General features: G+C 50.5%; 1 protein-coding gene across 1 annotated transcript in view; it reads left to right on the forward strand.

The window, feature by feature from the left end:
* The window catches only part of ABCC3 (ATP-binding cassette, sub-family C (CFTR/MRP), member 3), a 47,923-nt gene that overhangs the window by 6,055 nt on the left and 19,249 nt on the right, over window positions 1–22,619 (forward strand). The window contains exons 2-17 of the mRNA XM_011959969.1: window positions 5,840–6,016; window positions 6,709–6,834; window positions 7,053–7,190; window positions 8,087–8,212; window positions 8,447–8,508; window positions 9,250–9,381; window positions 10,940–11,131; window positions 13,694–13,871; window positions 13,964–14,125; window positions 15,173–15,265; window positions 17,559–17,762; window positions 17,858–18,004; window positions 18,424–18,511; window positions 18,851–18,917; window positions 19,138–19,264; window positions 19,350–19,526. Coding sequence (XP_011815359.1) covers window positions 5,840–6,016; window positions 6,709–6,834; window positions 7,053–7,190; window positions 8,087–8,212; window positions 8,447–8,508; window positions 9,250–9,381; window positions 10,940–11,131; window positions 13,694–13,871; window positions 13,964–14,125; window positions 15,173–15,265; window positions 17,559–17,762; window positions 17,858–18,004; window positions 18,424–18,511; window positions 18,851–18,917; window positions 19,138–19,264; window positions 19,350–19,526 — 2,196 coding nt within the window. The remainder of the gene's footprint in view (window positions 1–5,839; window positions 6,017–6,708; window positions 6,835–7,052; window positions 7,191–8,086; window positions 8,213–8,446; window positions 8,509–9,249; window positions 9,382–10,939; window positions 11,132–13,693; window positions 13,872–13,963; window positions 14,126–15,172; window positions 15,266–17,558; window positions 17,763–17,857; window positions 18,005–18,423; window positions 18,512–18,850; window positions 18,918–19,137; window positions 19,265–19,349; window positions 19,527–22,619) is intronic.

The raw sequence follows: 22,619 nt of genomic DNA on the forward strand, positions 1-22,619 counted from the left end.
GGAAGGAAGGAAGGGAGGAAGGAAGGAAGGAAGGGAGGAATGAAGGAAGGAAGGAAGAATACACAGCACATAAAATAAATTTTTTAATAGGATTACAGGTCACTGTGAACAATAACCATTCATTAAAAGATTTTGGAGGCATACACAAAAAGTTACATACTTGTAGAAAAAGCTTAGCTCTTTTAATAGCGAGTTCTCAGTTTTCTTAAGTGATCAAAAACCTAACAAAGACAGCATGAAGCACAGGAAATTATCTGAGTAGAACACAGAATCTTTGTTTTCTAGGCCAATTACCTAAACAGAAAGAAAACTCTTTTACAATTTCCTATTATGATGAGACCAATAATCTAAGAATACTGTGTTGTTTTCATGGAGAGAACCAAATTCTAGTTTTGCATCACTGTAATTTTGATATTAATACTAGCTCTTATCGCCCAGTCTGGAGAGCAATGGTGCAATCTCCACTCACTGCAACCTCCACCTCCAGGGTTCAAGCGATTCTCCTGTCTCAGCCTCTCAAGTAGCTGGGATTACAGGCACATGCACCACGCCCAGCTTATTTTTTGTATTTTTAGTAGAGATGGGGTTTCACCATGTTGGCCAGGCTGGTCTCGAACTCCTGACCTCAAGTGATCCACTCGCCTCCGCCTCCCAAAGTGCTGGGATTACAGGCGTGAGCCACCGCACCCGGTTGCTAATTTTTATTCTTAAAAAACGTATAAATAATTACCTCCTAATCTTAGCCAGCTTGATCACACATAAAATTTCTTTCACAAGAGTCATCTGCCACAAACCTCCTACAACTCTCATATCCATTCACTTTTTGCCCTATACTTTTCCTCTTCTCATTTTTGAAAAATCAGTCATTTCACTTTAGGACAAAATTTATTCTCTTTTTCCCTTATCAGAACAGAACATCCTCACATCTTACAGCTTTTCCTTAGCTTCCTTTGTATATTTCTTTTCTATGTATTTCTTTTTCTTACCTTCCTTGTATATTTTCGTATAGAGTTTCCCCCTTATTGTTTCTGGTAATTGTAGGTACGTATATTAGATGTAGTAGGTACCTATATTATGTAATATACATACATATATTAGAATTCTTAACCCTGGCCAGGCGCAGTGGCTCACGCCTGTAATCCCAGCAATTTGGGAGTCCGTAGTAGGCAGATCACTTGAGGGCAGAAGTTTGAGACCAGCCTGGCTGACATGGTGAAACCCTGTCTCTATTAAAAATACAAAAATCAGCTGGGCGTGGTGGCAGGCACCTGTAATCCCAGTTACTGGGGAGGCTGAGGCAGGAGAATCGCCTGAACCCGGGAGGTGGAGATTGCAGTGAGGTGAGACTGCGCCACTGCACTCCAGCCTGTGTGACAGTGTGAGACTCCGTCTCAAAAAAAAAAAAGAATTCTTAACCCTTAGTGACCTTAATTTCCATGGAAATTAGAAAGTAAGCCTTTGTGAATTGTGTGTCACACCAGCAATCTGTAGATTGGTAAATCTATGAACCATAATTTCTAGAAGCATGAGCTTTCTCGTAGTACAATTTGTCAGTGAAGTACATGTTTATCAATGGTCCAAAATGTCTTTAGTCTCCCTGTAATAATAAACTGTAAAGGAGGCAAAATATCATTTATATCCCTTTAGGTTTTTTGTTTGTTTGTTTTGCGAGGCCTGAAAACTAAATTGTTGTTTGTACAGATTTCCCTCCTCCTCAACTTTCTATTCTTGATGCTAAGAGTGTTAAAACCGTCTGGTGTCTGAGCATGGTGGCTCACGCCTGTAATCCTCGCACTTTGGGAGGCTGAGGCCGGTGGAACACTTGACCTCAGGATTTCAAGACCAGCCTGGGCAACATGGTGAAACCCCTCTCTACAAAAAATACAAAAATTTGCTGGGTGTGACAGCTTGCGCCTGTAGTCCCAGATACTTGGCGGGGCTGAAGCGAGAGGATTGCTTGAGCCCAGGAGGCAGAGGTTGCAGTGAGCCGAGATCTTGCCACTTGCACTCCAGAGTAGGCGACAGAGACCCTGTTTCAAAAAAGTAATAATAAAACCTTCTGGTATAGGAAGGACATCTTTTACCTGGGAATTTTATCTTACTTACATTCATTTAATTCACTTATTTTCAACACTTATGCTTGGATTGCCTATAAAGATGAGATAATAAACAACTTGTCATCATTTTGTTTTTCTTGCTGACAAATTTTATAATAAAAAGACAACATAAGCTTGTTTTACCAGTAAACCTAGATAGGAAATCATGCATCTGTACGATATTTAATCCCAAAAACTATGAAAAACATGTCTGTTTTAATCAAACCAACAATATCCTTATTTGCCAAAGATTACCCAAGTCAGGTGAGCTGCAAAAGTATTTGAGGTAGTTCTTAATTTTCTGAGAGAATACTTCATTTATATAAGCACTTATTTTTCTTAAAGCCAACAAAATAGAGCTTTTTTATAATTTAATTTTGAAGCATTAAAAGGAGATAGAAACTATGATACCTATGTCATACATACAGACATATATAAATGTAAACAGCAACGGATCTTATAGCTTTCATTCAAATATCTTAGCCATGTTCCGGGTACAATAATATAAAACTCCTGAATTTATTAAAGAATATCTGGATCCAAATTGTTCTTCTGGCCAATGGAACAAGATTTCTTGCCCAGATGGCTAAAGCTTTTGAATAAGATTTGTGAAGGGACTTTTAAGATTGTTTTTCATTTGATTTCTGTAAGGAACCTTATAAAGAGGCAATTTTTTATTCATTTAATCTTTTAGATGCCTCTGTATACCAATTAAAGAATGCATCCCATTGCTTTTGTGGCATTTTTGAACCTTTCTTTTCTAATGCACCTTGCAAGTGAACAGTTTTATCTAGGTCAAAACTTTCCCTCTGTGGCCACTGTAACTCTTAAGTTGTCGTCAGCAAAGTTAACCCATTTTTCCAAAAATACACATGTTCCTCATAATTATTGCTCATAAAGTTAGCCACTGTCCCAGAAAGTGGCGCCTCAGACTCCTGGAGTCCCAGACTCCTTAGATTTGGAGGAACTCACTTTCAAAAGGCACCTGTCTGAGGCTTTTAACTGGATCCATTTCAGTAAGTTATCAGATCTGATTTGCTCCTGGACCCAGTCCTGTCTAAGAATTGTTCAAATAAACTTGGAGAACTCAAAACACAAATTCCTGAAGCTTGGAATCTGGGATAGAACTCATCCATGACCTCCAATTGCTACAAGAGAACAATTGGCACAATGAGCCCTGTCAGGTACCCTTACTTGGTCACTCAATGCTCCTAAGGGTCACTGGATTTCTACTTCAGATCCCACTTCTGACACCAATCTGTTAAAAGAAAAGCTTTAGGCCAGGTGTGGTGGCTCACGCCTGTAATTCCAGCACTTTGGGAGGCCAAGGTGGGTGGATCACCTGAGGTCAGGAGTTCAAGACCAGCCTGGCCAACATGGTGAAACCCCGTCTCTACTAAGAATACAAAAATTAGCCAGGCATGGTGGCGGGCACCTGTAGTCCCAGCTACTCAGGAGGCTGAGGCAGGAGAATCGCTTGAACCCGGGAGGTGGTGGTTGCAGTGAACCGAGATCTCACCATTGCACTCCAGCCTGGGGGCCAAGAGCGAAACTCCATCTCAAAAAAAAGAAAAAGAAAAAAGAAAAGTTTTAGACAAATTTAGCAGAGTTGATTTGAAAAAATAAGCAAATCATGAATTGAGCAGCATCCTAAACTAGTAAAGACTTGGCTGGGCATTGTGGTTCACACCTGTAATCCCAGCACTTTGGGAGGCTAAGGCAGGCAGATTACCTGAGGTCACGAGTTCAAGACCAGCCTGGCCAACATGGCGAAACCCCATCTCTACTAAAAATAGAAAATATTAACTGGGCATGGTGGCACACACCTGTAATCCCAGTTACTCAGGAGGCTGAGGCAGGAGAATGGCTTGAACCCAGGAGGCGGAGGTTGCAGTGAGCCAAGATCATACCATTGCGCTCCCGCTTGGGCAACAAGAGTGAAACTCCATCTCAAAAAAAAAAAAAAAAAAACACCTAAACCAGTAAAGGCTCGAAGAACTCCACCTGACTATGTGGTCAAGTGGTACTTACAGACAGAAAAAAAAGTAACATATAGAAATAGCCTATTTACAACTTGAAATTTGCCTTATCTGGACAGGTCTAAGCAGTCTGCAGTCTGCGATTGGCTGAAAGCTCAGTTGCAGTGATTGGCTGAGACTCAGCTACTTGTTACAAGAAATTCTCATGTCAGGTTTGTTTACATATTAAGCTGGGTGTCAGTTCACTATGCATGGAGGCACTTTAGGCCAAATGTAATCTAATTTAACACCTCCAGCTTGAAAGACAAAACTAAACCAAATCAACAAAGAAACAGAAAAAAGAAAATTCAATGATTTATGTGCATGCATAACTTTGATAAAAATAAAAATGATAAGTATTTAAATTGGCAACTAGAAAATAGATAGCTATATCCTCAGGTAACAGATGTCTCTAGGTGGATGAGATTGTGGGTGGTTTTTCTTGTTGTTGATATTTTCTGTGCATCTCTAAAAAAACATCTAATGCTTTGCAAAGAACATAAGAAACAGATTAGTACATTGGTGGCCTTGGAGGAAACAATCTCAATAAAACGTGTGTTTATTAATGAATGTATTCCCCCATCCCTTTCCAAAAATGTTCATAGGTGTGGTTATAGTAAAAAGTAAGAGACAGTCTTGTCAGAGCCAGTAAAGTAACCCACCATCCTCGTTTGCCCAAGACCAAGCAGTTTCCCAAGACGCTGGACTTTCAATGCTAAAACCAGAGACGTCCCATCCATACTGGAAGAGTTGATCACTCTAGTCTGTGTAATTTGCAAAGACTCTCCATATCCCTTGGTTCCTATGAGTCTCAAATCCACCCGGTGAGGTCCAGGTGGGCCAGTGGATGGTCACCTCAGTTTCAGAAGAGAGGCAGCTAAGGCTCAGGGAAGCTCCCTATCCCTGACCCAGAAAAAGCCTTAAGAGAAAGAGGTCTTTTAAACTATGTGCATATATCACTTTGATAAAATTAAAAATTAGTTTTAAAAAAGAGTGAGGGCCGGGCGCGGTGGCTCATGCCTGTAATCCCAGCACTTTGGGAGGCCGAGGCTGGCAGATCATGAGATCAAGAGATAGAGACCATGCCGGCCAACATGGTGAAACCCCGTCTCTATAAAAATACAAAAAGTAGCTGGGCGTTGTGGTGCGCACCTGTAGTCCCAGCTACTGGGGGGCTGAGGCAGGAGAATCCCTTGAACCCGGGAGGTGGAAGTTGCAGTGAGCCAAGATGATACCACTACACTCCAGCCTGGGCAAAAGAGTGAAACTCTGTCTCAAAAATGAATAAATAAATAAAGAGTGGGAATCCAGAATGGTAGAAAGAAAATCAGCCTGGGAGGGATGAACTGCAAATCATCCTGGGAGGGAGGCACTGCAAAGGACCATGAGGTAACATGGCAGCAGTTTTGCGGGTGTATACAACTGTCAAAACTCACTGACTGTACACTTTAAATCGGCACAATTTTTTGTTGCTCTTAAATTATGCCTCAATTAGAGAGAGAGAGAGAGAGAATATAAGGAAATGGGAGCAGTCATGGCATCCTTGGAGAACTCACACCTGGGACAACAACTTCTCATTTGTGTATTTGGTCTCTCCCCTCCTCACCTGTCTTCCACTCCACCCCTATCTCTGATGGAACGTCTCTCTAGCTAAGCCATCTTCCTCAAGAGAGCCCAGTTCTCTGTGGGGCTGCCACAGCACTAAACTGTTCTCTCTGTCCCCAGGACTCCAACCTGTCTGTGCACACAGACAACCCGGACCTCACTCCCTGCTTCCAGAACTCCCTGCTGGCCTGGGTGCCCTGCATCTACCTGTGGGTCGCCCTGCCCTGCTACCTGCTCTACCTGCGGTACCATGGTCGTGGCTACATCATCCTCTCCCACCTGTCCAGGCTCAAGACGGTCAGTGGCCCAGGGATCTCCTACTGGTGGGGCTGGGCCCTGAGGATTCTGTTTTTATTTTTTAATGAAATTTAATTAATTAATTAATTAATTTAGAGACAGTCTCACTCTGTCACCCAGGCTGGAGTGCAATGGCATGATCTTGGTTCACTGCAACCTCTGCCTTCTAGGTTCGAGTGATTCTCCTGCCTCAGCCTCCTGAGTAGCTGGGATTACAGGCATGTGCCACCACGCCCAGCTAATTTTTGTATTTTTAGTAGAGATGGGGTTTTGCCATGTTGGCCAGACTGGTCTCCAACTCCTGACCTCAGGTGATCTGCCTCCCAAAGTGCTGGGATTGCAGATGTGAGCCACCGTGCCCAACCAGGATTCTGCTTTTAACGAGGCCCTCTCCCACTTCCTCGGCTGGACTAGGTTGCCCAGTGTCACCTGACCTGCTTGGGGCCATGGGAATGTGACAACTGAGAGTATATACAGCCAGCTGACATATTCCTCACTTGGGAAAGTTTAAGCAAGTTCAGCAACACTCTCCCCACCCCAAACAAGCTTCTGGCCAGCTCCATTCCTGGACCTCAGTGCCAGTCCCAGGCAGGTCTAGTGGATTCTGGCGGCTTCAGGTACAAAGACCCCTTCCCAGTGAGGACTGTCCTTGCCTCTGGGGATGGGGATTCCAATCTGTGCTCTCTTCACAGGTCCTGGGTGTCCTGCTGTGGTGCGTCTCCTGGGCGGACCTTTTTTACTCCTTCCATGGCCTGGTCCATGGCCGGGCCCCTGCCCCTGTTTTCTTTGTCACCCCCCTGGTGGTGGGGATCACCATGGTCAGTGTGAGGCCCTGGGAAAGTGGATGGGGGAGGTCTCCAGTGGGTTGTGGACTGTGATAAGGAAACTGTGGGCTCTGAAGAGAGGGCTGGACATGTTGGGAGTGGGAAGTAGAAGGGGGTGGCCCCAGAAACTTCTGGTCATGTGGGATGGGGAGAAATGGAGGCAGGTCCAGATGTGTGTGTTCTGCCCGGGCCTCCCTGCCCTCCCTGCACAGCTGCTGGCCACCCTGCTGATACAATATGAGCGGCTGCAGGGCATACAGTCTTCAGGGGTCCTCATTATCTTCTGGTTCCTGTGTGTGGTCTGCGCCATCGTCCCCTTCCGCTCCAAGATCCTTTCAGCCAAGGCAGAGGTAAGGTCGGGGGAGAGGGGAACCTGCCAGGTTTAGCCCTGATAGGAGGGTGACCTCAGCGTTCAAAGTCACTGCTGGATCCCAGGTCCCTCCCAGAGGCTTCAAGTAAAAACACAATTGTGTTGTTCTCCACTTGCCGCATTTCTACCTGGAAGCAGGCTGAGGAAGGGCACCAGTGTAACACAGGAATGAGCAAAGATGCCACCACTGTTGGACCATCATGTGAGGGTAGGGGGCTGTTCCACAGCACCCACCCAGCAAGTGCAATGTCTGACGTGGGTGTCAGTCAGTGTCCCTGTAATGAGCACATGTATGCAGACATGTGTGAAGAGTTCTGGCTTACCTAGAGGTCCCATTGGCACGTTCCCTTCCTTTCTTCCCGCCTCCCTCAGTCCCTGGCCTTCCTCTTGATCGTCAGTGGCCGTGATGTTGGGCTGGTGGGATGGAACACTGCAGGCCAACCTAGTGCCTCCCATTTCTCCATCTCAGCGGGAAGCAGGCAAGGAGAGTAGCTAAGAACATGGGCCCTGAACAACTCAATTGCTCCCCGTGTGGACTCGGGCAGGTCGCTGAAACCTTTGGAGCCTCATTTCCTTAATTGCAGAAAGGGCACTGTGGGCTGTCCTGCCTGTAGGCTGGTGTCCCAGTTGGACAAGGTCCTGTAGTTAAGGTGCTGGCACCACACCTGGCACAGGTGACACACCTGGTCCTCGCTGAACCAGAGCCCCCTTGTGATCCTTCCCCATCTCTCAGAGTCCTCTGAGTGGGGACCTGGAGGCCCCCAGGTACTGCCTTCTGCCCCCGAGGAGCCTGATGCCCCAAGGGATCCTGCAGGGCAGGGGCTGCAGGCCCAGGCTTTTCCAGTGCTTCTGACGCCCCTCCACTCTCCCACCCAGGGCGAGATCTCAGACCCCTTCCGCTTCACCACTTTCTACATCCACTTTGCCCTGGTACTGTGTGCCCTCATCTTGGCCTGCTTCAGGGAGAAACCTCCACTTTTCTCCGCAAAGAATGTCGACCCTGTGAGTTTGCCATGGAGGGTGCGGGGGCTCCATAGCTCAGTCTTCAGCCCAGCTCTGACCAGCAGCCCCAAACCCCTCTAGCTCCTTTCAAAGTGGGAGAGAGGTCATCTCCACAATCTGTAAACTGGGTCTTGGAGCAGGAAGGAACAAGGGTCCCCTCCATTTCCCTACTCTGCTTTGAGAGGGTGGTGGGCAGCACTCCTGATTCCCCCATCCTATTCTCTCGCCTTCTAGAATCCCTACCCTGAGACCAGTGCTGGCTTTCTCTCCCGCCTGTTTTTCTGGTGGTTCACAAAGTGAGTTGGCTCTTCCACCAGCCCGGGCCAGAGGGAGGGGAGGGATAGAAGGTGAGATGGAGGAAGGGGAGGCAGGCCAGCAGTTTAGGGACCTGGCTGGCCACCTACCCCACTCCCCACTGCAGTGGGCACGGGTCAGATGAGGGTGGGGAAGTGGTCCGGGAGGGCGGCCGAATGCAGAGGCCTGGCCTGGCCCAGCGCCACCCCCAGGCTACAGGCCAGCTCTGCATCTGGCAGGCTGCGGGGACAGGCCCAGGAGGCTAGAAGAAGACTATCATTAGTTCTGAGCTCTTCTGTTTGTGATAAACTTGCAGCCTGTCATCTCCTTGGCTGCCCCTCAGAGCGGCTTGAGCAGGATAATTGTGTCTGTGACCTGGGTGACTGCTCATTAACCCCACAGCACTGAGGAAGCACCCGAGGCTGGGGCCGAATCTCCCAGGCCTTGTCCTCACCCAGGGCCCCAGCCAGAGTGGATTCCATCACCAGGGCCTGAGGCGGAGAAGAGATGGGGCACCTGGGGAGGAGGAGGAGAAGGTGGTAGTGGTAGGAACTTGGGAGGGAGAGCCAGTGACCTCCAGCCTGTTCACTGAGGAAATGAAGGAGACACCTTTCATGGTCATAGTGCCGGAGGGAGACCCTCCTTTCTGGAGACCCTGGGGCCCTGGAGACACTGGCCCTTGGCTCCAGGCTGCTAAACCCTGACCCTCTGCGGGGCTGCCTGCGGGCTTCACCTCTCCGCAGGATGGCCATCTATGGCTACCGGCATCCCCTGGAGGAGAAGGACCTCTGGTCCCTGAAGGAGGAGGACAGATCCCAGATGGTGGTGCAGCAGCTGCTGGAGGCATGGAGGAAGCAGGAAAAGCAGGCGGCACAGTGAGGCCCTCCCCCTGCCCGCAGCCCCACCATGCAGCCCCTTCGCTTACCCCAGGTCTCCTGCAGATGGCGCTGGTAGACCTGGGAGGGTGGCATTCCTGGGGTGGGGAGCAGAGCAGGACCAGGTGATTTCTTGACAGCCTCAGGACCATTCTATGGGAAGCTTAGGCCTGGAAGGGGCTAGTTCTCCCAGCTCTGGTAGGGGGCAGGAGAATGGCTGGCACTTTGGAGCACCTACTCCATCCCAGGTCCCATCCTAAGCATATAAATGAACTCAATTTTTCAACAGCCCTAAAGGGTAGGTTCTAGTGTCCCTGTGTTACAGATGGGGACAATGGGGCCGGGTGTGATGGCCCACACCTGTAATCCCAACACTTTGGGATGCCAAGGCAGGAGGATTGCTTGAGTCCAGGAGTTGAAGATGAGCCTGGGCAATATAGTGAGACTTTGTCTCTATAAAAAGTAAACAAAATGAGCTGGGCATGGTGGCGCGCACCTGTAGTCCCAGCGACTTGAGAGGCTGAGGTGGGAGGATCATTTGAGCCCGAGAGGCCAAGGCTGCAGTAAGCTGAGATTGTGCCACTGTACTCCAGTCTGGGCAATAGAGTGAGACCTTATCTCAACAACAGCAGAAACAGATGGAGACACCGAAGCACAGAAATGTAACAGAGGACCTCCCAGGGTCCCCAAGTTGGTGGTGACAGAGCTGGAATCCACATGGAGCTGGCTGGCCTCAGAGGTCCTCCTCATATCACTGCACTACCCTGCCTGACTGAAAGGGCTGATTCCAGGGTCAGGAGCCAGCACACCCCTGCCAATTCTGCCTCCTCCTGTCCGGAGGCAGGGGCTGAATGAGATGATCTTCCCCTGAGGGGTCTTCCCACTGGCAGCCTCCTATCAAGGACCATAAACCTGTCTCTGGCCAACTGCCTCGTCAAGGGAGCTGGGGCTCAGCATCATCCTTCCCCACCCAATTCTGACCCCAGGATTGAACCCTCCCTCCTCCCATCCACAATCCAGGCCTAGGAGTTCAATGTTTGCTCAGCCTGGAGCTTCTGGTTGTCACCAGCTGTTGGAGGAAACTGGGCCTGGGTGTGGTTAGCAGTATCCTGGCTTCCATAGCTTGGAGCCTCCAGGAAGACCTATGGGCCCCCAGTCTGCCCGCTGCACCCCCTCTCAGTCCCTCCATGCCACTCCACCCACTTCCTGTTCAGCTGCCCCGTGGCTGTGCCACCAGCCATCCTCGATCTTATCTCCCCTTCCCTCTTGGCATTCTCCCTGGAGCCAGCACTGGGGAGGCAAGGAGAGGGCCAGACGCAGGAGGATAGCTGGGTTTTAGAGCCCTTGTGGTAGCAGTGGCCACCCCTTCAGATGCCCTCTGGCAGCTGAGGACAGAGTCACTTGTGCAATTCTTATGCTGTCTATCCCCTTCCCAGCTCTGAGAGCCAAGAAAACAGCTCCCTCCTCCTCCTCACTCCTAGCCAACCCAGCCTAGCCCTTGGCTTCCTGGAGCCCCTGTCCCCATTCCTAACCCATTGCTTCTTCCTCCCCGGACCAGACACAAGGCTGCAGCGGCACCTGGGAAAAATGCCTCCAGCGAGGACGAGGTGCTGCTGGGTGCCCGGCCCAGGCCCCAGAAGCCCTCTTTCCTGCGGGCCCTGCTGGCCACCTTTGGCTCCAGTTTCCTCATCAGCGCCTGCTTCAAGCTGATCCAGGACCTGCTGTCCTTCATTAATCCGCAACTGCTCAGGTCTGTCCACCCTCCGGCTCACTACAGCCCTACCCTGGGCAGCAGGGCTGGCTGGCTGGCCCAGAGGAAGGAACAACGTACAGTGAAAAGAAGCCCAGACCAGGAACCAGGGAGGCTAGCTCCACTTTCCATATGACCGTTGGCAAGAGGCATTGCCTGACTTGTTTCCTCACTCACATTCAACTTAGAATTGCTGTGCATATCCTATGTGCCAGACACCCTGGTGCATACGTTAACAAGCATTGGGTCTTTAAACCTTCCCAACAATCCTATGTGGAATTGCCCCATTCCCATGTCACAAATGAGAAAGCAGGAACTCAGAGAGGTGAACTGACTTGGCCAAGGGCACACAGCAAAGAAGGAATCGGGTCTGAGTCCAGGACTCTGAGCTCTGACTGCAGTGCTCTGTCCTCACCATTAGGCTCTAACATCTGTCTCGGGAGTGGCTTGGACTAGAATGAGCTCTCAAATGAGAGGGTGGGAAGGAGAGCTGCAGGGAGCTGAGTCCCCACCTCCTTGCCCCTCCGTGCATGCATTAATTTGTTCGGCAAACACTTATTGAACCTCCAGGGTACCAGAATGGTGCTCGATGCTAGGGATCTGAGGTCAATAAGACAGGGTCCTGAGGTCTTATGGGAGAAACCAGCGTGTAAATCAATTAGAATTCAGTGGAGGGCGGAAGTGTTCTCAGGTGTCTGGAAAACCCCCAAAGGGGCAAAGAAGCCAGCCTGGGATGGAGCAGGGAGCGCCCCCTGGCTCGGGAGATCAAAAAAATTTGGAGAGACAAGTAGGTGAAGAAATAGGAGAAAGTTCAGCCTCAGCTTAGTCACAAAGCCCTGAAACAGCATGACTCAGGTGTTTCTGAGTGGCAGAGGAAATGGCAACGAGAGGGAGGGGCAGGAAAACAGAGAGAGGGAGAGCTAAGGATATCCTTGAAAGATCTGAGCCAGGGAGGGGCATCTGGCTTCAAGGATCTCCTGCCAGGAGTGTGGGGGATGTAGGGCAGGGTGGCTGGATGGAAGCGGGCCAACCCGGTCAGATGGAGTCCAGGCCAGGAATGAGACAAGCGTTCAGGAGCTATTCGGGAGATGGGCGTGTGTGCCAGAGAGACAGAGGAGTGCCAGGCAACCTGGGTGCTGGCCGGGGTAACTGGAGGATGATGGATCTTCTGCTGAGATGATGGGCTCAGTGAGAGGAGGAAGCTGGGCGTGGGGCAAGGTGGTGGATGGAGTCTGGTCACGTTGGGCCAGCTAGCTGGAAGTCAAACTCTTGAGTCCAAGAGTTTGAGACCAGCCTGAGCAACCCTGTCTTTACAAAAAAAAAAAAAAGTTAAAATATTAGCCAGGCCTGGTGGCATACGCCTAGAGTCAGTCCTAGCTACTCAAGAGGCTGAGGTGGGAAGACTGCTTGAGCCTGAGAGGTTGAGGCTGCCATGAGCTGTGATGGCGCCACTGCACTCGAGTCTAGGTGACAGAGAGAGACCCTGTCTCAAAAAAAAAAAAAAAAGAAAGAAAGAAAGAAAGAGAGAGAGAGAGAGAGAGACACCAGTCACTGGGCACTGGTCTGGGGCCACTGGGGCCCACCCTACTCCAATATGACCTCCTCACCAAATGAGGCCACCTTCACAGATACCAGGGGTTGGGAGCTGAACATGCCTTTTTGGAAGACACAACTCAAGCTATCACAGAAGGGGAGGCCTGGCTATGATTATGGCTGGAGGGCTCCATGGGGTCGACAGGAGAGTGTCCCAACGATGAAGAGACTCGGTCATGTCAATAGGTGAAAGTGTAGAGCTTCCAGCAGAGGTGGCCAGGATGAAGCTCAGAGGCAGAGGGGGCAACAGCGCAGCAAGTTCCTGAGGAGGCAGAGGAAGGCCAGGGCTCGAGGGCAGGGACATTCTCCAACAGCCTGAGCACCAGAAAAAGGAGGACAAGCCACTAGAGGGCAGTTTGTGGGTGGCAAGGAGTTTGTGAGTGGCAAGGAGTCCTCAATGGGTGGCTAAGCAAGAAGGCAGGTAGCTGCTGAGAGAGATGGGAGGCTGGGACAGGCCTGAAGGGAAGAGAAGAGAGGTGAAGAAGGCCCCAAGATCGGGGGCGGTTTAGGGACCCAGAGAAGGTCCCTAGGCAGTGCTGGGAGCCACTGAGGTTGGAAAGGTGGATTTGTGCAGTGAGAGTCTTTGTGGTCATATGGCAGAATCTAGAGCCCCCAGCAGCCTAGGAGAAGGAGCAGGGAAGTCCAATCAATGGAAACGTGGCATTTCTTCCTGCCATATGTCAGGAGGTAAGAAGGCAGGCAGGTGAGGCTGGTGGTGCGAGTGTGATAGATAGGGTGTGCAGCAGGGTCCGTGGTGGATAGAGAAGGAGGCGAAGGCAGAGTGGAGCTAGGACGTCATGGTCTTGAGGCAGTACTGGGTTGGCCCTCTCTGGCCCAAGGGGTTGGAGGGGGTGGAGGTTTCAGAGGCCGGGGGTGCAGTGGAGACTGTGGGTAAGAGGAAAGGGCAGCAGAGGAGGGAGCAGCCACGGGGGGAACACTGCCCACCTCACCCCCCTCTCCTCCCCACAGCGTCCTGATCAGGTTTATCTCCAACCCCATGGCCCCCTCCTGGTGGGGCTTCCTGGTGGCTGGGCTGATGTTCCTGTGCTCCATGATGCAGTCGCTGATCTTACAACAGTATTACCAGTGCATCTTCGTGACTGGGCTGAAGTTTCGTACTGGGATCATAGGTGTCATCTATAGGAAGGTCAGCTGGAGCAGGACCCAGGGGAGAGGCTGGCCCTGGGCAGCTTGCAAGATGCTCGCAGCCAAGTCCACCCATCTACTGTCTACCTGCAGGCTCTGGTTATCACCAATTCAGTCAAACGTGCATCCACTGTGGGGGAAATTGTCAACCTCATGTCAGTGGATGCCCAGCGCTTCATGGACCTTGCCCCCTTCCTCAACCTGCTGTGGTCAGCACCCCTGCAGATCATCCTGGCGATCTACTTCCTCTGGCAGGTAACTCTCCAACCTGACCTCTGCCCCCTTCCTCTGACCTTGCTGCAGAAGTGGCAAGAGAGGATTATTCTGGAACTGGGCGCATGGCACATGCTTGTAGGCCCAGCTACTCAGATGGCTGAGGCAGGAGGATCACTTGAGCCCAATAGTTCTGGCTGCAGTGCGCCACGATTGTGCCTGCGAATAGGCACCGCACTCCAGCCTGGGCAACATAGCAAGACCTTGTATCTAAAAAAAAAAAAAAAAAAAAAAAAAAAAAAAAAAAGAAAAAGAAAAAGAAAGAGGGTTATTCTGGGTTAGCAGAGGGGATATAGAATTGACACAAGAGCTGGCCAGGCACGGTGGCTCATGCCTGTAATCCCAGCATTTTGGGAGGCCAAGACAGGTGGATCACAAGGTCAGGAGTTCAAGACCATCCTGGCCAGGATGGTGAAACCCCGTCTCTACTAAAAATACAAAAGTTAGCCAGATGTGGTGGTGGGTGCCTGTAGTCACAGCTACTCAGGAGGCTGAGGCAGGAGAATTGCTTGAACCCAGGAGGCAGAGGTTGCAGTGAGCTGAGATCGTGCCACTGCACTCTAGCCTGGGTGACAGAGCAAGACACTGTCTCAGAAAAAAAAAAAAAAAGAATTGACACAAGAGCTTCCCTAGGCATTGGTGGGGATGGAGGAATAGGACTTCGAGGATGCTGATGTCTGCAACGGAATCTTCCCAGCATCTGTTGCTATCCTTCCCGCAGAAGCCAGGGAGGAAAGAAAGACTTGGAGGGAGGTGGGTGTGACTCTGGCTGTCATCATCTATATTTGCCTTCTGTGTGTCTGGACACCCTTCTATGTCTGCTGTCTGTCCCTGTCGTCGTTCTCTAGTGGCTAGCTGCTTCTACAAACGTTGTGGTCATTCTGAATTTCTGTTTGGCCAACCGCCATCTTTTGCTTCCTGCCCATCTACACATTTCAAGTCAACAGGCCTCTGTTTGTCTGTTGGGTTCTCTCTGTAGACTTTGGTAATCTGTCCCTATGTGTCATCTATCCACCGGTGTCTCCTCAGAACCTAGGTCCCTCTGTCCTGGCTGGAGTCGCTCTCATGGTCTTACTGATTCCACTCAACGGAGCTGTGGCCGTGAAGATGCGTGCCTTCCAGGTAGGTGCTGTCCAGGGTGCATCCTCCTGCCTGGAGCACCTGGCTGGCTGCCTGGGGGAAGGTGTCCACTAACCTTGGGGCCTCCTAGCTACCTTGCTTCCTGAGTATGGATGGCTACTAGCCACTTGCAGAAACCATAGCCTGCTCTTCCCTCACAACTCTCAGAGGGTTTTACTGACATTCTCATTTTGTAGCAGAAGAACCAATGCTTAGAGAAATAATGGCAGTCCAGAATCAGGCAGGGCTGGGACTTGAACCCGAGTATCCTGGTCTGATGAGGAGTTTTCCCACTGCGCTGTGCTAATCATGAATAGCCAGTCACTCAGTCTACTATTTGCAAACATTTATTAAAGTGTATTTTGTCTTTTTTTTGACACAGAGTCTCGCTTGGTCACCCAGGCTGGAGTGCAGTGGCATGATCTCGGCTCACTGCAACCTCTGCCTCCCGGGTTCAAGTGATCCTCCCGCCTCAGCCTCCCTAGTAGCTGGGACTACAGGCACATGCCACCCGGCTCATTTTTTTTTTTTTTTTTAAGTAGAGATGGGGTTTCACCATGTTGGCCAGGCTGGTCTCAAACTCCTGACCTCAGGTGATCCGTTAATCTTAACCTCCCAAAGTGCTGGGATTACAGGTATGAGCCATCATACCTGGCCTATTGAAGTCTAGTAGCTTCCCACTGCCCATAGGAAAAATGACAAACTCCCTAAGAATACCCAGCAGGCTTCTGCTTACCTTGCAAGTCCTCACCCCCTGGGGAATGGCCAAGTTCCAGCCAGTCTGGCCTTGTTTCTTTTCTCCACAGCACCAAGCTCAGGGTACCTCTGGGGCCACCACATACACTGTTCCCTCTGCCTGGAATGCTTGTCATCCCCCTCCTTGCCTGCCTAACTCCTTTCCTTCCCTTCCCTTTCATCATTAAAGTCACTTCCTCGGCTGGGCACGGTGACTCATGCCTGTAATCCCAGAGCTTTGGGAGGCCGAGGCAGGTGGATCATCTGAGATTGGGAGATTGAGACCAGCCAGACCAACATGGAGAAATCCTGTCTCTACTAAAAATACAAAATTAGCCAGGTGTGGTGGCACATGCCTGTAATCCCAGCTACTCTGGAGTCTGAGGCAGGAGAATCCCTTGAACCCAGGAGGCGGAGGTTGCAGTGAGCCTAGATCGTGCCATTGCACTCCAGCCTGGGCAACGAGAGCGAAACTCCATCTCAAAAAAAAAAAGTAACTTCCCCCAGAGGCCCACCCTGACTGCCCAGTCTCAGTCTAGGTTAGTTTCCCTGCCACCACCTCATTACTTTCTTACAGGATCCTGTGATTTCCCATCAGAACACACATAATGCTTAATAATTAAGCATTTATTCAGACCATTGTTTGCTTATTGTATGCCTCCCCCATCAGACCATCAGCTGTGTGATGGTAGGGGCCTTGTCTGAATTCACTGTGACAAATTCCACATGTAGCCCATGGCCTGGCACATAGTAGGCACTCCATAAACGGGGGTTGAGTGAATACATGAATCTGGTGTGCCACACCTTGGGCTAAGGTCTCGGAGAACAAAGAGAAATAAACAGCCCATCCCCTCAGGAAGCTCACAGTCTGATTAGAGAAACATATGTCAAGGAATGGTTATGGAACTAAAGGAACGTGCGATGTGCTTTAGAAACCCAGGGAAGGGGACCAGGTGTGGTGGCTCACACCTGTAATCCCAGCACTTGGGGAGGCCAAGGTGGGAGGATCACATGAGGCCAGAAGTTTAAAACCAGCGTGGGCAACATAGTGCGACTTTGTCTCTACAAAAAAAATTTAAAAATTAGCTGGGCATGGTGGTTCATGCCTGTAGTTCCAGCTACTCAGGAAGCTGAGACAGGAGGATCAAAGGAGCCCAGGAGTTTGAGGCTGCAGTGAGCTATGATAGTACCGCTGCAGTCCAGCCTGGGCAACACAGTGAGACGCCATCTCTAAAATAAACAATAACAGCAATAAGAAGAAGAAGAAAAAGAAGAAGTAGGAGAAGAAACCCAGGGCAGGGGACAGAGGATGCTGCCTGGGGAGGTCAGTGCAGTGGCACTGAGGGTGGAGCTGGATCTCATCAGGCAGAGGACACAGGGAGGCAGTGGTCGTGCATTCCAGGCCAAGGCACAGCACAGACCCAGCAAGGAGGTGTGAGAAGGAACAGTGGGCAGCGTGGAATGGCTGCAATGGATAAGATTGGATGGAAGGTAGGACCCTGTGGGCAGGAGGTCAGGGGAGGGAGCAGGTGTGCCACTGCCACTCTTTCTGCCCGCACAGGTAAAGCAAATGAAATTGAAGGACTCGCGCATCAAGCTGATGAGTGAGATCCTGAATGGCATCAAAGTGCTGAAGCTGTACGCCTGGGAACCCAGCTTCCTGAAGCAGGTGGAGGGCATCAGGCAGGGTGAGCTCCAGCTGCTGCGCACGGCAGCCTACCTCCACGCCATATCCACCTTCACCTGGATGTGCACCCCCTTCCTGGTAAGGCTCGGCACTGGGCTGGGTCCCTGCCTCCAGGGTTCTAGGTGCCCAGGCATGTCAGGACTCCACCCTGACACCACCCCCATGCTGCTCAGGTGACCCTGATCACCCTCTGGGTGTACGTGTATGTGGACCCAAACAATGTGCTGGACGCCGAGAAAGCCTTCGTGTCTGTGTCCTTGTTTGATATCTTAAGACTTCCCCTCAACATGCTGCCCCAGTTAATCAGCAACCTGACTCAGGTAACCCTGGGTAGGGCTGGGGGCTCTTCTGGAGTTGAAACAGGTTGTTGGGGTCAGGGAAGGGTCATTTAGGGCAAGGGATAATCAGGGGAGTTACTGGATTCAGGGAAGGTCGCTAGCATTATGAGGAGCTATTCAAGGTTGAATGAGGTCATTAAGGTCAGGGGTCAATTGGAGTCACAGGTGGTCAGGTCGGGTCTCTAGAAACCTGAGCTCTGTAGATAGCTTCCTGTTACCAGCCTGGACTTTCTCTTTGGGCAGTGGGAGCCATGGAAGACTCAGTCGTGGGAGGGACGCCAGTGCTAGTGTCTGGGCCCTCAGGGGGTCCTGCCTAGCCCAGGACGCTGGGGACAGGGTGTGGGTAGGGGTTGGGGGTTGGGAAAGTACAATCTCTAGGGCTGACTCACATCCTCCTGCAGACCAGTGTGTCTCTGAAACGGATCCAGCAATTCCTGACTCAAGATGAACTTGACTCCCAGTGTGTGGAAAGAAAGACCATCTCCCCAGGTCCAGAGAGCCCCTGCCTGGGCTGCCTGCCTCAGTCCTAACCCCAGAAAAACCTCTGTTTCAAGCTTTTCCATTGTTCTCTCCTGACCCCTTTTCTTCTTCCTCTGTTCACATCTGCTTTGACTCTGTGACCTCCTTCTCCCTTTTCTGGGTTCTCTGCTCTCCTCTGCCCTCCCCCACAGGGCTCCCCACATCCCTTTCTTCCTCCCTTCTCCCAAGGATCCCTTCCCATGGCCCAGGCTCATCCCTTGTCCTCCTTTCCCCTGCCCCCCAGCCTCCCTGCCGGCTACCCCATCCCTTGGGCTCCCTCCCTGATCCTGCCCACATTGGTCCTCTCAGGCTATGCCATCACCATACACAGTGGTACCTTCACCTGGGCCCAGGACCTGCCCCCCACCCTGCACAGGTACCAGCTTCTCCCACTACCTTCCCAGCTGCCCACAGTGGGCCGGAAGTTCAGATCAATAGCAGCACCCTGCAAAGCCTTTGACCAAGAATGCAGGAAGAGCTTCAGCTAGCCAGGGTGGTGTCTGGAAGGGAGGAGGGCTTGGTTCTCCAGGTGGAGGGCTGGAGACCAAAATCCTGATCCCTGCCTCTAACTGGACTCCTGGGGTCCTTGCCCCCAGCCTAGACATCCAGGTCCCGAAAGGGGCACTGGTGGCCGTGGTGGGGCCTGTGGGCTGTGGGAAGTCCTCCCTGGTGTCTGCCCTGCTGGGAGAGATGGAGAAGCTAGAAGGCAAAGTACACATGAAGGTGAGAGAGGCAGGGGCTCCTGGGCAGGGTGTGGGGCTCAGCCAGGCCTTGGGCAAGCCCCGAGGTAAATTTCTCCTGTGGCCAGGGCTCTGTGGCCTACGTGCCCCAGCAGGCATGGATCCAGAACTGCACTCTTCAGGAAAACGTGCTTTTCGGCCAAGCCCTGAACCCCAAGCGCTACCAGCAGGCTCTGGAGGCCTGTGCCTTGCTAGCTGACCTGGAGATGCTGCCTGGTGGGGACCAGACAGAGATTGGAGAGAAGGTACAGAGTCTTCTTCTATCCGTAAGGGGCTAGTCCATAGAGCTGCCTGCCTCAACCCAGCCCAGGTCCATATATTCATCCCTTCATTCACACACTGGTGTAACGTTATGCCCAACTCTGTGCCAGGCACTGAGGAAACAGATCTATTAGCAAATCTGTTTAGTGAACAAGTAGGGGCTACTGAATATTCTAGGAGCCAGGCTGAAGGCCTGTGCAGGGTACAGGGAGGGTGCAGCAGGGAGCCTACATAAGGAAGAGCATCACTTTTGTTTTCCTTTCTCAGATAAGGCCTCACTCTGTTACCCAGGATGGAGTACTGTAGTGAGATTATGGCACGCTGCAGCTTGAAACTCCTGGGCTCCAGCGATCCTTTAGCCTCAGCCTCCCGAGTAGCTGGGACCACAGGCACATGCCACATACCCAGCTAAATTTTAATTTTTTTTTTAGAAACAGCATCTTGCTATGTCACCCAGGCTGGCCTTGAACTCCTGGGCTCAGGAGATCCTCCCACCTTGGCCTGCCAGAGTACTGGGATTACAGGCATAAGCTGCTGCACCTGGCTGAGCGTCACTTTTTTTTTTTTCTAGATAGAGCCTTGCTCTGTCACCGAGGCTGGAGTGCAGTGGTGCGATCATGGCTCACTGCAACCTCCACCTCCCGGGTTCAAGCAATTCTCATGTCTCAGCCACCTGAGTAGCTGGGATTACAGGTGTGCACCCCCACACTTGGCTAATTTTTGTATTTTTAGTAGAGACGGGGTTTTGCCATCATGGCCGGTCTGGTCTTGAACTCCTGGCTTCAAGTGATTCCCCTGCCTCAGCCTCTCAAAGTACTGAATTACAGGTATGAACACCACGCCCAGCCTTGAGCATCACTTTTGAGCTCAATTTTAACAACTGAGGATGAGTTGCTTCTCATTTATCTATTCATTCATTCACCATGTATTTATGAAGCACCCACTCTATTCTGGGAAATAGTATACAGTAGTGAATACTAAAATACCAGGCTAAAATCTCTACCTTCATATAGCTCACATTCTTGTGGCAAGAAGAGATAATAAGAAAGATAGATAAGTACAATATATAATATGTTAGATAAATGCTCAGTGGGAAAAATAAAGCAGGGAAGGAATACAGGAATGCCTGCAGGGTTGAATTATTGAGGTAGCTTGGGAGATCCTCACTGAGAATCAGAGAACTCAACAAAGAGACGGAGTGATCCTCGTCGGGAGCCAGGAAGCTCTGTCTGGGGCAGGAACCCTGTGGGGGATCTTGGAGTTCTCTGGCATGACTGGGGGTTGGGAAATGGAGGGAAAAGATAAGGAGAGGCAGAACCCTGATTACCTTGGTTAAGATTTTGGCCTTTACTCTAAAAAACGTGGAACATTGGGGAAAGTTTGGGGCTTTGCTTTTTAATTATTTTTAACTATGGTAAAACACACATAACATAAAATACAGCATCTAGCCAGGCATGGTGGCTCCCAGTACTCTGGGAGGCTGAGGCGGGTGTATCATTTGAGGTCAGGAGTTCAAGGCCAGCCTGGCTAACATGATAAAACCCTATCTCTACTAGGAACACAAAAAAATTAGCCAAGTGTGATGGCATGTGCCTGTAGTCCCAGCTACTCAGGAGGCTGAGGCAGGAGAATTGCATAAGCCCAGGAGGCAGAGGTTGCAGTGAACTGAGATTGATTGTATCGCTGCATTCCAGCTGGGGTGACAGAGCAAGACTCTGTCTCAAAAAAAAAAAAAAAAAAACTTAATCATTTTTCAACGTACAGTTCAACAGTGTCAAGTACATTTACATTGCTGTGCAACCAATCTCCAGAACTTTTTCATCTTGCAAAACTAAAACTGCGCCTACTAAGCAACTCCTCATTCCCCACTGCCCCTAGCCCCAGTAACCACCATTCTATTTTCTGTTCCTAGGAATTTGACTACTTAGTATCTTAGTCCATTTTCTATTGCTTATAAGAGAATGCCTGAAACTAGGTAATTTATAAAGAAAAGAAATGTATTTTGTGCAGTTACGGAGACTGAGGAGTCCACGGTCCAGGGGCTGCCCCGGAGAGGGCCTCCTTGTTAGCGGGGAGTCTGCAGAGTCCCAAGGCCACACAGGGCATCCCATGGCAAGGGCACCAAGCATGCTAGCTCAGGTCTCTCTTCCTTCCTTCCTTCCTTTCTTTTTTTTTTTGAGACAAGGCCTCCCTTTGTTGCCCAGACTGTAGACTGGAATGCAGCAGCGTGATCTTGGCTCACTGGAACCTCCGCCTCCCGGGTTCAAACGATTCTCCTGCCTCAGCCCCCCGAATATCTGGGATTACAGGCACGTGCAACTACAGCCCGACTAATTTTTGTATTTTTAGTAGAGACGGGTTTCACCATGTTGGCCGTGCTGGTCTCGCACTCCTGACTTCAAATGATCCACCCACCTCAGCCTCCCAAATTGCTGGGATTGCAGGCATGAGCCACCACGCTCGGCCTCAGGTTTCTCTTCCTTTCTTATAAAGCCACCAGTCCCACTCCCCCAGTAACCCATTCACGCATCAACCTATTAATCCATAAATGGATCAACCATTCATGAGGGCTCTGTTTTCATGACCTAATCACCTAGTAAAGGCCTCCCCTCAATCCTGCCACACTGGGGGGGTAAGTTTCAACATGAACTTTGGAAGGAACAAATATTTCAACCATATCACCTAGGTACCTCATGTAGGTGGAATCATCCAGCATTTGTCTTTTGGTGACGGGCTTATTTCACTTAGCATAATGTCCTCAAGGCATAGCCATGTTGTAACATGTGTCAGAATTTCTCTCCAAGTAAGACTGAATGATATTTCATTATATATATATACATACACACACACATACACACACATTTGTGTGTCCATTCATCCGTAGATGGCTTGGGCAGGACACCAAACTGGGCAGGATGGTGACCAATGGAGCAGAATGCCTCACCTACCCCAGCAGGACTTACCCTTTACCTCTGTCCCTCACACATTGCAGGGGCAGACTAGGCCCCATGTGAAATACAGATTCAGAAGTCTGCTGTTCTGGCCAGGCACAGTGGCTCACACCTGTAATCCCAGCA

Source organism: Colobus angolensis, unplaced genomic scaffold (assembly GCF_000951035.1).
Source record: "Colobus angolensis palliatus isolate OR3802 unplaced genomic scaffold, Cang.pa_1.0 Scaffold50, whole genome shotgun sequence".
NCBI lineage: Eukaryota > Metazoa > Chordata > Mammalia > Primates > Cercopithecidae > Colobus > Colobus angolensis.